Source organism: Canis aureus, chromosome 19 (genome assembly GCF_053574225.1).
Source record: "Canis aureus isolate CA01 chromosome 19, VMU_Caureus_v.1.0, whole genome shotgun sequence".
Classification (NCBI taxonomy): Eukaryota; Metazoa; Chordata; class Mammalia; order Carnivora; family Canidae; genus Canis; species Canis aureus.
In genome coordinates this window covers 51,569,698-51,583,585 of record NC_135629.1, presented here as the reverse complement: position 1 = coordinate 51,583,585, position 13,888 = coordinate 51,569,698, and the positions used below count along the sequence as shown (strand labels likewise).

At 54.9% G+C, this 13,888-nt stretch overlaps 1 protein-coding gene across 1 annotated transcript; it reads left to right on the top strand.

Moving 5' to 3' along the window:
* Positions 1-340: 340 nt before the first annotated feature.
* On the top strand, positions 341-12,440 carry C19H19orf38 (chromosome 19 C19orf38 homolog). The gene is made up of 7 exons (XM_077859930.1): positions 341-498; positions 1,802-2,110; positions 4,086-4,175; positions 5,165-5,192; positions 6,202-6,245; positions 7,749-7,786; positions 11,840-12,440. Exons 1-7 carry the CDS (start codon positions 468-470, stop codon positions 11,987-11,989), a joined length of 690 nt encoding a protein of 229 aa, XP_077716056.1. The 5' UTR covers positions 341-467; the 3' UTR covers positions 11,990-12,440.
* The last annotated feature ends 1,448 nt before the right edge of the window (positions 12,441-13,888 follow it).

Below are 13,888 nucleotides of genomic sequence, written 5' to 3'. Positions count from 1 at the left end.
CACTGTGCTCTACCAACCTCCACCCAACATGTGTCTCAACTTTGGAACTGGTTGGGCTGGGCTTGCGTCTTGGGCATGGATTTCCCAAACAGCCCACGGTCCCTTCCTCATGCCAGCTAGAAATTCTCTTCACAGGGAGAAAATACACACACACACACACACACACACACACACACACACCTGACTATCTTAGCCTTTTGTCTTTCCTCACATCTCTGCAGAACAGTGGCCACCAAAGTGCAGCGAGATGCCAGGATCTAATGTGTGTCCGTGGAAGGGGTGGGGAGAGGAGAGAGTCCCTTTCAGCAGCTGAGTGTGTGTGTGCAACTTCCTGCCAGTGAGGAAACATTCGTTCAAATCAGCCCTGGTTCTCCTTTCCCTGCTCTGGCCTCACAGGAGGAGTTGGCGGTAAGCCGTGGGCCTCACTGGCCTCAGCCAGATTTCCCTGGCCAAACTCGGGAGGAGAGATGCCCTGGACTGTCCTGCTCTTTGCAGCCGGTGAGCCTGAGGCCCCCTGCACCGCCCCCACCCCGCTCCCACCACCCCTGCCCACCTGGCCTCTGCTCTGGAGGCAGAACGCCGCACAGGGCTGCCCTCCCTGGGTGCTGGAGGAGGCAGGACCCTGACAGATTTGCCCCAGAGCTCTGGCTCTGCCCCAGGAGAGCAGGAGCATGGCTTTCTCTTAGTGAGCCCCTCATCACCCCCACATCAAGGCTGTCAGAAATCCCACCCTGCTAGTGACAGCGGTGCCCACGCCCCATGACTCAGCCCTGCTTGGCTTCTATGGGCTCCTACCTCCAGAGCCGGGGCGACAGAAGGATCTGCTTGGGGGAAGGGGGGGCAAAGGTCTGGAGGAGACCTCACCTGAGTGAGAGACACTCTGCTCAGGAGCCTGGGGGCACCTGGGGAGACATTGGTACCTCCTATAGGAAGCTGTACCCCCAAGTCCCAATTCCTCACCACAGCCAGGGAAAAGGAGAGCCCCTTTGTCCTCTGCTCCTCCTGTTCTTTCCTTGGCTCATCCCCTCCAGCCGCCCTGGCCTCCTGGAAGACCTCACACCCCTTCCACCCTCCCAGCATTTGCCCGTGCTCTTCCCTTTCTGCCTGGAATGCTCTCCGCTAGCTCTTCCTAGGTCACCTCTTCAGGGAAGCCCTCCGTGGCCTCCGCAGCCAACGCACCCTTCCCATTACCCTGTCCGATGTGCGGCGTGGGGCTTCTTGGCTCCTTGAGAACATCAGATCCCCGAGGCAGGCATGTCTGTCTGTCTATCTTGTCCACGTTCTGTCCCTAAATCAGGGCCTGGCATATAGTGAGTGCTGTTGACTGAAGGAGTAAGAGAATAATCGCATTGCTCTGTAATAACCACTGCGATTATAATAAAATGACTAAAACGCACTGCCCCCTCCCACGGGCTAGTACCTGAACCCCTCAACATAGCAACGGGGTAGGGTTGATTGTCTACTTGCAAATAAAAAGCAAGGGGCACCTGAGTGGCTCAGTGGTTGAGCAGCTGCCTTTGGCTCAGGTCGTGATCTCAGGGTCCTGAGATCGAGTCCTGCGTCAGGCTCCCTGCACGAGAGAGCCTCTCCCTCTGCCTGTGTCTGTGCCTCTCTCTGTGCCTCTCATGAATAAAGCAATAAAATCTTCAAAAAAAAAAAAAAAAAAGAAAAGAAAAGAAAGAGAAAGAAAGAAAGAAAGCAAGCAAGGCCCAGAGGGGGTCAGCCACTTGCCCAAGACCACACAGCCAGAAAATGCCTCTGCTCTCACCGCTCACCCTGCCTCCCTTCTTCTGCATTCCAGGTTCCTTGGCAATCCCAGCGCCGTCCATCCTGCTGGTGCCCCCACACCCCAGCAGCCAAGAAGACCCCATCCACATTGCCTGTGTCGCCCCTGTGGGCTTCCCGGGGGCAAATTTCACACTGTACCGTGGAGGGCAGGTGGTCCAGTTCCTGCAGGCATCCGCAGACCAGCTTAGGGTCACTTTCAACGTGACTGGAGGTGACAGGGAGGCTCCAGGGGCCACATTTTGCTGCCAGTATGGAGTGCTGGCTGAGCACAGGCAGGAGCGGCTGTCGGATCTCAGCAAGCCCTTGCAAGTGTCCTTTCCAGGTAAGGCCCTCCCCCCGGCCCGGGGCCCACGGCTCCTTTGCTCACCCCCGAGCCTTTGCTCGGGCTCTTCCCTCTGCTCGGAAGTCTTTGTGGGACTCGCCTTTCCTTGATTAATTCTCACAGTCAGCCCACGCGATGGGTTCAGCGAGTCTCCCCATTTTGCAGAGAAGTAAACTGAGGCAGAAGATACGAGGGGACTTGGCCCAGTCACACAGCTGGCGGGCAGCAGAGCTGGGGTTCTGTGGGCTCCAGTATCTAGGCGTTAAACCTCCACACCCTGCTGCACCCTCCCCTCCACGTAACATTTTTGAGCACCTCCTATGCACCAGGCTTTGTACTTGGCCCCGGGGTTCAGCAGTGAGTGAAACAAGGTCCCCCATCCCCCGTCCCCCAGCTGACATTCTGAGGGGACGCAGACAGACGAGAAGCAGGGAGTCCAATAAATATTCCATGTGCCAGCAGGGGACAAATAAAACAGCAAGGACAAAGTACAACCCGCGAAGGATGTCATTTCAAATATAGAGGAGAGTGGCCGGGGAAAGCCTCTCTGAGGCAGTGACATTTGAGCAAAGACCTGAATGATGAGGAGCCAGCCATGTGGGTATCTGCGACCAGAGGCTCCCAGGCAGAGGGAGCGGGCTGTGCAAAGGCCCTGAGGCTGGCGCATGTCTGGTGTGTTTGAGGAACATGGGGGCCCTCCGTAGGGCTGAAGCATAGTGGGCAAGGAGAGAAATTGGGGAAGAAAAAGGCAGGGAGTGGCAAGGAGGATGGTGCAGGGCCGTCGGCGGCCCTGAGGACTTTGGCTCTTCGTCGAAGGAGCCCTGGAAGGCTGATATTTTCCTGTGGTCTTTTCAGGACAGGAGGCGGGGTGTGGGCTCTGGGATCAAGGAGCAGGAGGGAGAGAGGAGTCTCCAGGTAGAGCCTCTGCACCACCATCCATCAGAACTTTCCAGCTGCAAAGAGAACTTTGTTGCCAGCAGAGGCCCCAGTGGGTTCAGGGGACAGAACAGTCTGTGTCTTTGAGCTCCACTGTCAAAGGCCGCGTTCTCTCACCTTGGGCCTGTGGTCTCAGAGTGGGGAGGGGACAACATACCTCCTGCCCCAGACGGATGAATGAACAAGGGCTGACAGTGTGAAAATACCAAGAATATGTCTGTCCTCCTTGCTGGCTTAGCTCCTCATCTCCGTGGGGATCAGGTCACCTCCTCCTGTCTCCCCTGAGAGACCCCCTCTCCTCAGGGAGGGGCAGCCAAATCCCTTGCCGAAAAATAAACTCTGAAGCTGGAGCTTCATGCTTTTGTGAAGCATGACTTCTGTGTGGATTTCAGGGTCCACCATAGGGCTGGGGGGTGGATGTCATCTGACCCCCCTGGCTGAAGCCCACAGGACTCTCGGGCTGCCAGTAACGGGAAACCTGACTCAAACTGGCTTCAGCAACAAAAGAGAATGTGCTGGTTTGCCAAACCAAAGTCGGTTTGCAGTGCTGGCTTCAGGCATGGCTGGATCCAGGTGCTCAATCCAGGTGCTCAAAGATGTCAGGAATCATTTGCCAGCTCTCAGCACTGCTTTCTTCTGTGTCTTATTCTCAGGCAAGCCCTCCTCTTCCTGGTGTCAAAATTGTGCCCAGTGGCTCCAGAAGTATATCCTACCAGCTTGCTGGCCAGAGGAGTAACTCTTCCCAGTAGTCTGGCCAAGTCTCAGAATTAGCTCTCATTAGTTCAGCTTTGGTCACATGCCCATCCCTGGACCAATCACCATGCCTGGGGGTGGGGGGGAGGAGATCTGCTAGTTGCCCAGTCACAAGATTTACCAGATCCTCAGGGTCTGGCTACACCCAAGTCAAATGGTTGAGCAGTATGGGGGAGTGTAGGGCTGGCTACCCAAAGGTAATCTGGAGGACAGGTGTCTCACCTTCACCCTGCACCCCCACAATTCCATAACTTGCCTCCTGCCTCTTTTTCTCATGTTCCTCTAGGGCCCACTTGGATACTGGCACTCTCCTTGAGCCTGGCTGGAGTCCTTCTCCTTGCTGGGCTGGTGACCGTTGCTGTGGTGGTCAGGAAAGGTAACAGCAGGCAGAGAAAGTACAGTTCAGGGGCTGCCAGTTTGCAACCTTTGGAATGTGTAAATGAACCCCTACTCACACCCATTTTTTATTTTTATTTTTCTTCACACCCATTTTTTTTTTAAGATTTTATTTATTTATTCATTAGAGACACAGAGAGAGGGAGGCAGAGACACAGGCAGAGGGAGAAGCAGGCTCCATGCAGGGAGCCTGAATGGGACTCGATCCCGGGACCCCAGGATCACACCCTGGGCAGAAGGCAGGTGCCAAACCGCTGAGCCACCCAGGGATCCCCTCACACCCATTTTTTAGAAGCATAGCTGGGGAAGTCTTACTCCAAAACTTAGCAGCAAAGAATCCTCCAGAAGTGCAATGTTGGTGGTGGGGCAGGGGCAGGTGATAAAAATTTATAAATTATAAAATATATATAACATAAAGTTTAACATTTGAACTTATATAAGTGTCCAGTTCGGCAATATTAAGTACATCCACTTTGTTATGCAACTGTCCCCACCATCCCTCTCCAGAACTTCATCATCTGCCCCAACTGAAACTCTGTCCCCTTTAAATGCTAACTGTCCATTCCTCCTCCCAGCTCCTGTCAACCACTGAAGCTAACATTAATAGAAAAAAAATTAGGGGTGCCTGGCTGGCTCAGTCAGTAAAGCATGAAGCTCTTGATCTAGGGGTTGTTAGTTCGAGTCCCATGTTGGGTGTGGAGATTACTTAAAAGTAAAATCTGTAACCAAAAAAATGTTTCTTTTTACATGCTTGTTTGAAGTTTTTACCAATATACATTACTCATGTAATTGGGGGGCGGGGAGGATTTTGCAGGAGCTCTCCTGTGGAGTGGCAAATTTGCCAGAGGTAAAGGCAAGGTTGGGTCACAAGTATATGAGGGATCCTTTGGATTCTTGTTTTTGTTTTTTGCAACTGGGATGCAACCACATCCAAAATCTAATAAATGCTTATTTATTTTTTGTTCCCAGTTAAAGTAAGAAATTTGCAGAAGAAAAGGTGAGATCATCTCTGGAGATCCTCAGGAGGTGGTTTGGGGGAAAGAAATACCAAATGGTTGGGGGGTATGGTGCAGGAGGGTTGTTTGTTTGTTTTTTTTTTTTAATATTTTATTTACTATTCACAAGAGACACAGAGAGGTAGAGACACTGGCAGAGGGAGAAGCAGGCTCCCCATGGGGAACGCGAACCCTAACCCAGGACCTCAGGATCATGTCCTGAGCCGGAGGCAGACCCCCAACTGCTGAGCCACCCAGGTGTCCCAGAAGGTGGCCTTTAGACCCAGACTGGAGGGAGGAAGAATGTTGTAGGCAGTGGTCACCTAATGGGTGTTAAGGACTCTGAGACCTGGTTCTGGGGACAGAAGGGCGCTTCCCAGGCTGGGTAGGAGCTCCATTCCAAACAGCATCTCTGGTGGGAGGGCTGCATAAGAGGAACAGGTGCCATTATAAGGCACCTAGGGTATGCGGAGCCCTGTGGTAGGAGACTCTGCAGCTGGAGCCCACAGCAGCTCAAGTCTCCCGCAGAAGCTGGCATTATAAGTAGCCCCATTTTATAGACAAGCAGACTGAGGCTCAGCACTTAGTCACATGGGGAGCAAGTGGCTGCTGAGTCTTCCTCATATCCCTTAACCCAAAATGGTTGTGACACTCCAGAAAGTCACAGTTGGGAGAGGTGAGTGGCACCCTCTGGGGCTGTGCAGTGCCCAACGTGTAGCCTGTAGGCAGTGGTCCTGGGTCCTGGGCGTTAGGAAGCCCCCCACTGGCCCCAGCCTCAGTTTCTCCCCTCTGAGAGAGGGGGACACCCCACTGCCCTATGGCATTGAGCTAGCAGCAGCCCCAGGGATTGAATCCTGACCTCACCTGGTGGTGGGGCTCCCGCAAGAGGGGACTCAGGGAGGATGGGGAGGAAGGTGGGTGGCGAAGGCCAAGTTGGGAGGCAGGGCTTCCCAGAAGAATCCTCCAGCCCCAGAGGAGCAACTGGTCACTCTCTCCCGAATCCCTTTGCAGAGAGCGAGAATCCTGCTGGGCCCAGGTCAACTTCGCCAGCACAGGTGTGTACTTTCCTACCCCTGTCCCTGCGGGGCAGGCTCACCCCCTGGAAACTCTGGGGTCTCACTCCTTGCTGCTGAACCTCTTCCACCTCCTCTCACTTCCCTTAGGGCCAAGAACAGGCCCTCCCCTCCCCATACCCAGGTTTCACCTCTCACCTTCTCCCTTTGCCTCATTCACTCACTGACCGCTGCCTACAACACTCTTCCTCCCTCTGGCCTCCTCTAAAGGCCACCTTCTGGGCCGCCTGGGTGGCTCAGCGGTTGGGCATCTGCCTTCGGCTCAGGGCGTGATCCCGGGGTCCCCGGTTAGGGTTCGGGTTCCCCGTGGGGAGCCTGCTTCTCCTTCTGCCTAAGCCTCTGCTTCTCTGTGTCTCTTGTGACTGGGTAAATAAACTCTTAAAAAAAAAAAAAAAAAAAGAATTAACCTCTTAAAAAAGAAAATTTAAAAATAGGGCAGCCCCAGTGGCCCAGCGGTTTAGCGCCGCCTTCAGCCCGGGGTGTGATCCTGGTTACCCGGGATCGAGTCCCACGTCGGGCTCTCTGCATGGAGCCTGCTTCTCCCTCTGCCTGTGTCTCTGCCTCTCTCTCTGTGTCTGTCATGAATAAATAAATAAAATCTTAAAAAGTAAATAAATAAATAAATAAATAAATAAATAAATAAATAAATAAATAAATAAATAAATGCCATCTGCTTCGGGAAGCCTTCCCTGATTCCCTCCCTAGACTTACCTGCCTCCAGCACCCTATCACTCTTCCGCCCTCTTGGGGGAAAAGCACAAGTAATCACTGCCTGCTGTCCATGTAGTCCTCGCCTCCAGCGCCGGGCCTCGGTTCCACCGGTGGGGGGACGGTCTGTGTCTGTCCCCCCGCGGCGCCCTGGCCCCGGCCTTGCATGGAGCCCCACTATGTGATCCAGGCCGTGTCATCCCAAAGGCTTCCACCAGGGGGCGACGGGCAGCCAGTGGCTGCCGCGCGCAGTGCTCAGGGGAAGGGGCCCCAAGCGGAGGAGGAAGTCCATCCTCTGCTCTCCTTTCACTGGCCCACGCTTTTATTGAGCACCTACTATGTGCTCGCGTTTGGGGGGCGTCCCTCCACGGCCGAGACAGGTGGTCTTTGCCCACGAGCCCGTCCTACTGCTGTGGGGGAACAGCCGCTGGCCGGCGGGAGGGTGGTCCCGGGAAGAGGGGGTGTTTACGGCGATCAGGGGAGCGCCTGGGGCGGTGCAGGAGCTGAGGGGTGCTCTGGAAAGCGGGAGTTGAGAGGAGAAACCGAGGGGCCCCTGGGGGAGGGCTCTGAGCAGAAAAGGATGCTGTTCAGTTTACAGGTGGGAGCGGTTCTCCCTGCGGAATGGGCTGGAAGGGAGCGAAGCAGGCTGGGAGATGGATCCCAAGCCCTTCCTCTTGGTTGACTTGAGGCCTGTGGGTCTGGGGGCGGGGGAAGGACCCCAGGAGGGCAGCGAGCGGGGATCTTAAACTGGCTCTGGTTTTCCGTTCTCTATTTCAGATATGACCTTTGACAACTCTCTGTTTGCCATCTCCATGGTAAGTCATTTCATCTCTTGGTCCCGGGTGTGTGCGGACTGTCCTACTGCCCGGAAGACCACCGGCAGGGGGGGCCCGACCCGATGTCTCCGAGCCTCGGGGGCCTGGGAAAAGCCCAGAATATGGAGCAGGGATTTGTTTTGTGAGCCGAGAGTTGGCTCTGAACAATCCCAGGGGATGGGAGGCAGCTGTGTCCAGGCCTGCCTGTGGCCAGGGGCAGGATCCCCGGGCGGCTGTCAGGGTCACTGCCGCCTCTGCGCTCAGTGGGGCCAGCCCTACGGAAAGGTGACAGGGGCCTCAGGGTGACCCGGTGGAGTCGTGTGCTTTGTAACAGTCTGATGCACACTCTGGTCCCCTCCTGGTAAAGGAAAGCCTGTGTTTATATTCAGGTTCAGGGATCTCGGCTTAAATGTCCAAGTTGTGCGTTTCTCTTTCAGTGGGGAGGGGCTCCGGGACCCTGCCCCTTTGCAAGACGTTTTGCTCCCACAGACCACACGCTGTTGGGGTTGAGATTTGAACCCAGGTCTATGGGATTCCTCGGCACAGCTGGATCTTGAAGCAGCTTTCGTGTTTGTACTTTATTATTATTATTAGATCAAGTGAGAGGTAGATGAGCCATGGAAACTATGGATCAAGGAAATGTTCATCTGGCTCTTCTCCGGAGTAGGATACAGGTCTGGGGTGACGGTGGCCCCACTCAGTGGCCTCGGACGCCCCCATTTGGACAAGTGGGCACTTCGGAACTGCCTTTACAGAGGCTGGGTGGGGAGTTGGTGTGCCTAGGGCACCATAACGGGGGTGGGGGTGGGGGGAGGACTGGGCTGATCCAAACAAAACACCCTTCCTGGGCATTGGAACAAGAACAGCACAAGGCCTTTAATTCTTCAAAGCTTTCTCTTTTTTTTAATTAATTAATTAACTAATTAATTAATTAATTAATTAATTTATTTATTTTTAAAGCTTTCTCATTTGCACCGGGGTGGGGAGGAGACAGGCGATGCCACGTGGGGTAGGAGTGAGAGCGAAGCTCGTCTCTCACTTGGATGCGCGATCCAGGAAATCTCAGAGATGGGCAACGCCGAGGGTAGCAATGGAAGATTGCTCCGGGCCCGGGGGACACATTCTTGGCACGGCCCGTCCAGTACAACTGGAGTGGAGCCGCGTGAAGAGTCGTGGGGAGCCCCCCCGCGGAGAACTTTGATTTTTCCCCCAAGTGGGGTGGGAGCGGTGGAGGCTTCGGAGCAGAGGGAGGGGACCGATTCGGGTGCTCGCCTGCGCCCTCTGGCGGCCGCGGGAGGAAAGACTTGGGGGGCTTGGACCGACCGCGCGGGGGTGGGGTGGGGTGGGGGTGGGGAGGTGGGGTCGGGTGGGGGGAGGTGGGGGGGGAGAGAGAGTCAGGAGGAGGGAGGCATGTGGGAGTCTTGGGGAGCAGCAGCCTTGGAGGGACATGAGACGGACCACCCACCCGGCGGATGCCCAAGGGCAGGTGCAGACAGGAGTCGGGTTCTGGAGAGAGAAGCGAGCAAATTTAAACTGCATACAAATGTGGGAAGGAAGGGGCTTGGCCCCACGGGCCGGTTCAGCCCCCTGAGGTCTCATTTCCGGGAACAAATCCAATGCTGTTAAGAAAAACCCCAAAATCCTGCAGGCAGAGCAAATTCTAAAACTTTCTGTGAGAAGACATGCTGCTCGAGGCACTACGCTGGTGACTTTTCCTTTTCCCTTAAAAAAATAGGCACTTGAAATTGAAACAAGTCGAAACAGGAGAAAATTTTTAAAAAGTATCTTTGTCCTTGTGACTATATGTGTATTTTATTTTATTTTATTTTATTTTTTTTTAAATTTTTTATTTATTTATGATAGGCACACAGTGAGAGAGAGAGAGGCAGAGACACAGGCAGAGGGAGAAGCAGGCTCCATGCACCGGGAGCCCGATGTGGGTTTCGATCCCGGGTCTCCAGGATCACGCCCTGGGCCAAAGGCAGGCGCCAAACCGCTGCGCCACCCAGGGATCCCTGTATTTTTTTTTTTAATTAAAAAGTGTGTGTGTGTGTGTGTGTGTGTGTGTGTGTGTGTGTACCCAGCTGCTCCGTGGTAGAGCTTGCGACTTTTAATCTCAGCGTTGTGAGTTCAAGCCCCACGTTGGGCATGGAGACTACTTAAAAATTTTTGTTTTGGAATATGAAATACATCCATATGTCAAAATTGTATATCCAGTAAAGTATCCTCCTGTCACTAACCCCTGTGTGTTCACTGGTCTCCTCCACACACACAGGTAGCCACCATCAGGAGCTTCTCGTGAAAGCAAGCAAAGGTGAAAATAGGGAGTGTATAGCCTCACTCCCTCCTTTTAAAGATTTTATGTGAAAGATAAATAAAAGTGAGAGCACGAATGGGGGAGGGGCAGAGGGAGCCGCAGACACCCTGCTGAGCTGGGAGCCTGATTGGGGGAGGCTCAATCCCAGGACCCCCTACCCTTACCCTTTCTAACACAAATGATAGCATGCTATCCACACTATTATGCTTCTTTCCTTAACAGTAAATTTTAGTGGGATCTTCTCTAGTTGTTTTTTTTTTCCCCATGATGATAAAATATACATAACATAAAACTGACCATTTTAACCATTTCTAAGTGTCCAGTTCAGTGGTATTAAGTACATTCACATTGTGCAACCATCACCACCATCCCATCTCCAGAACTTGGTCTTGCAAAAGTGAAATTCTGTCCCCACGGTACACTAACTTCTCATTTGTAACAAACCCCAGTCCCTGGCACCCACCATGCTGCTTTCTCTGTGGATTTGCGCATTCTGGACATTTTAGGTAGAAATGATGTCATATAACGTTCATCCTTTTGTGTCTGGCTTATTCATTTAGCATAATGTCTTCAAGGGTCATTCACTTTGTAGTGGGTGTCAGAATTTTATTCTTGTTGAAGGCTGAATAATATTCCATTGTATTTATATAGCACATTTTATCTGTTCATCTGTTGATGGACACTTGGGTTGTTTCCACCTTTTGGCTACTATGAATAGTGCTGCTATGAACATGGGCCTGCAAATATCTGCTTTCAATTCTTGCTTCCCTCTTAAGCACTAGAAGCTGTGCTGCTGGCTAAAATAAAAGTGAAGTAGCTAATCATTCTCCAGCTTGTATTGTGTTACTATACTGAGGGTCTGATATTCACTTTATAATCCCCTATGAAGTGGTGTTGATATTTATTTTTATTTTTTTAATTTTGATTTATTTGAGAGAGAGAGAGAGAGAGAGAGCACATGAGCAAGGGGAGGAGCAGAGGGAGAGGGAGAGAGAATCTCAAGCAGACTCCTCACTGAGCAGGGAACCCGATTCGTGGCTGGGTCCCAGGACCCTGGGATTATGACCTGAGCTAAAATCAAGAGTCAGATGCCCAACCGACTGAGCCACCCAGGCACTTTGACATTAAAAAAAAATAGACTAGAATCTAATTATGGGCCTTACTGGGATCGTCCAGCTAGGGAGGTGCAGGACTGGGATGGAACCTACCCTGCTCTCACCCACCACATTTCAGTTTTAGCAAGTTCATGTCTCCTTGACTGGCATTTGGGGTGGAAGCCTCCATGGTGGAGGAGAGGGTAGACTTTTGAGGAAGGTTTTGTGGAAGCCAAGGACGGGGCAGGGATGGGAAGAGATAATGATAGCTTTGTTCACTTAACAGTTAGTGCTTGCCAGGTGCCAGGTACTTTTCCTTTGTTTTGTAGCATTCACCCTATTGTGCAAAAGAAAAAAGTGAGCCTCAGAAGGGTTAAGTTACTGACCGACCGAAGTCATACTACTGGGACAAGGTAGACCTGGGATTTGAACCCAGGCTGTCTGGTTCAGAAAGAACCAGGAGGCAGGACAACAGAGGTCAGGATCTGGGCCCTGGAGCTGGGGGGTAGGGTGCGGGAAGTGAAATGAGACCTGATGGACTGGGGGCCAGGGGGGGGGGAGTCTCAGACTCAGAATGTAGGGAGACCCTAGATCCTGAAACCTCAAATCACCCTGTTCTCTGTTTTTCCTCCATGGACAAAGACAATGAATCCAGAAGAAGATGCAGTCACCGTGGATGCTTGCTCGGATTCCACCGAGACACCTGGCAGCTCTGGGCCCCGGAAAAGGCCTACCTCCACATCATCCTCACCTGAGCCCCCCGAATTCAGCACTTTCCGGTCCTGCCAGTGAGGCCGAGGATCAGAGGCCTCTCTGTGTCTGTGCACTCTGCATTCAGCCTTTCTTCAGGGCCTGAAATCCCTCTAGCTACTTTGGGGTTTCTGTCTGCGTTCTCAGGGCATTGGCAGAGGAGATGAAGGGAGAATCCTTGGCCTTGGGACCTTCTTCTCAGAGGAGCAGGAGTGAGTAAGGGGGCACAGACATTGTCTTGGAGGCTGGACAGAAAGCAGGAAGACTCTCTTTGGAGTCCCAGCTTCTCAGACCACCTGGGGAAGGAGATGTTAGGATCCCTGGGCCATAGGAGGTCTGAGCCCTCCACATAAGCCTCTGGTTTCCTTCTTCCCTTGCTACATCTACTTGACCAACCCAACCGGGTTGGAGCATAGGGTACCCCGGGGTATGTTCTGTATGTCTGTCCTGCTGGCGTGCCTAAGTTATTAATTATAACGGCTCTGGAGCTGTTCCCAAGGTCTCTATGGAGCGTCATCCTTCAAGCTTCCAGGGTCTCTGGGGTCTAATCACTGGATGCCTAGGGGGAGGAGAGCTGTTTCCCTCTAGTGCATGCAGTCAAGGTGGTATACGGGGAGGCCCATGGAGGGTACAGAGAGGGGGACAGTGTCATGTGGGGTCTGTGCTAAAGTCCTGGCGTTGGTGAGTATAGTAAGTGCAATGATGGGGGAATCAAAGAGGAGGTCCAGAGAAGAGTGAGAGCTAGAGAAGATGGGAAGTCACCACACGTCTTTTTGGACCCTCCTGAAGAGAATGACGCCCAGGAGCAGTGACGGGGGCGGGTGGGGTGGATTTCGAAGATAGGTGTGTCTACGAAAAGGGGCACTTGACCCTGCTCTGTTGGATTCATTGGCTAGTCATCGCTGGGGGGAAGGGAGGGGCTAACGGAAGGGCCCAGATAAAGGGATCCAAGAATTTTTTATGGGGTTACAGATAGCCAAGGATGGAGGAGGAGGACAGTGGCGGGAGGGGGCGGAGACGATGGGGAAGAGATAAGGAGCGATCGAGGGCTGGGGGGCCTCCCACGGATGCAGGTGGAGCGCAGAGGCAGAGCCCCTGCTCAAACTGATTTTCCCCTCGGGAGGGCTGGGGCGGAGCCAGGGCGGGGGGCGTGTCCCGGGCCCTGGCCCCGCCCCTTGCAGGGACTCCCTGGGAGCCCGGCGCCTCACAAAGCGACGTCCAGTGGGAGGGAGCGTCCCGTCCGGGGGCGGGGCCTGCCTGGATGGGCCCCGCCCCCCGCGTGCCTCCTCACAAAGCCGGGCAGGGCCGAGGGGCGGAGCTCAGCCGCAGAGGCGTGTCGGGGCCGAGCGGCGTCAGAACCGCCTCCGCCGCTCCCGGCCGGGGAGCCGCCTCACAAAGCGCGACCGTTTGCGCGGGGCGGGTCCCAGGGCGTGTCCACGCGGCCGAGCCCCGCCCCCGGGGCCGCGCCCCCTGCCCCGCCCCGCGCCCCGAGGCTCGGCTCCGAGTACAAAGCGCGGAGTTCGGAGCGGGGGGCGGGGCGGGGCCGAGGGCGGGGCCCAGGCCTAGGGGCGTGTCCTCGCGGCCGAGCCCCGCCCCCGGTTCACGCTCCGCCCCCGCCGTTCCTGGGCCGCGGAGCCACCTCACAAAGCCGCGACCGTTCGCGCGGGGCGGGGCGGGGCGGGGCGGCCCCGTCCCCCGGCGTCCTCTCTCCCGGTGCCCTAGGCGGCCAGCAGGGGGCGCTGCGCCACGGGGCCGGGCCGCGGCGGCAGTGGCGGCGAGGCGGAGCGTGGCCGGCAGGCGGCGCTGCCCGGCTCGGCCTTGGCCTCGGCCTGCGCGTCGGCAGCGGCGGCGGCGGCAGCGGCGGCGGCGGCAGCGGCGGCGGCCTGGGCCCGGGCGCGGCGGCGGCGGCGGCGGCGGCGGCGGCGGCGGCGGCGGGGCCTG

Coding starts and splice junctions, on each gene's coding strand:
- C19H19orf38 (XM_077859930.1), top strand. CDS start 468: ATGCCCTGGACTGTCCTGCTCTTTGCAGCCG. Junction 4,176..5,164: donor TGCTGTGGTGGTCAGGAAAG/GTAACAGCAGGC, acceptor TTTTGTTCCCAG/TTAAAGTAAGAAATTTGCAG. Junction 7,787..11,839: donor CTCTGTTTGCCATCTCCATG/GTAAGTCATTTC, acceptor CCATGGACAAAG/ACAATGAATCCAGAAGAAGA.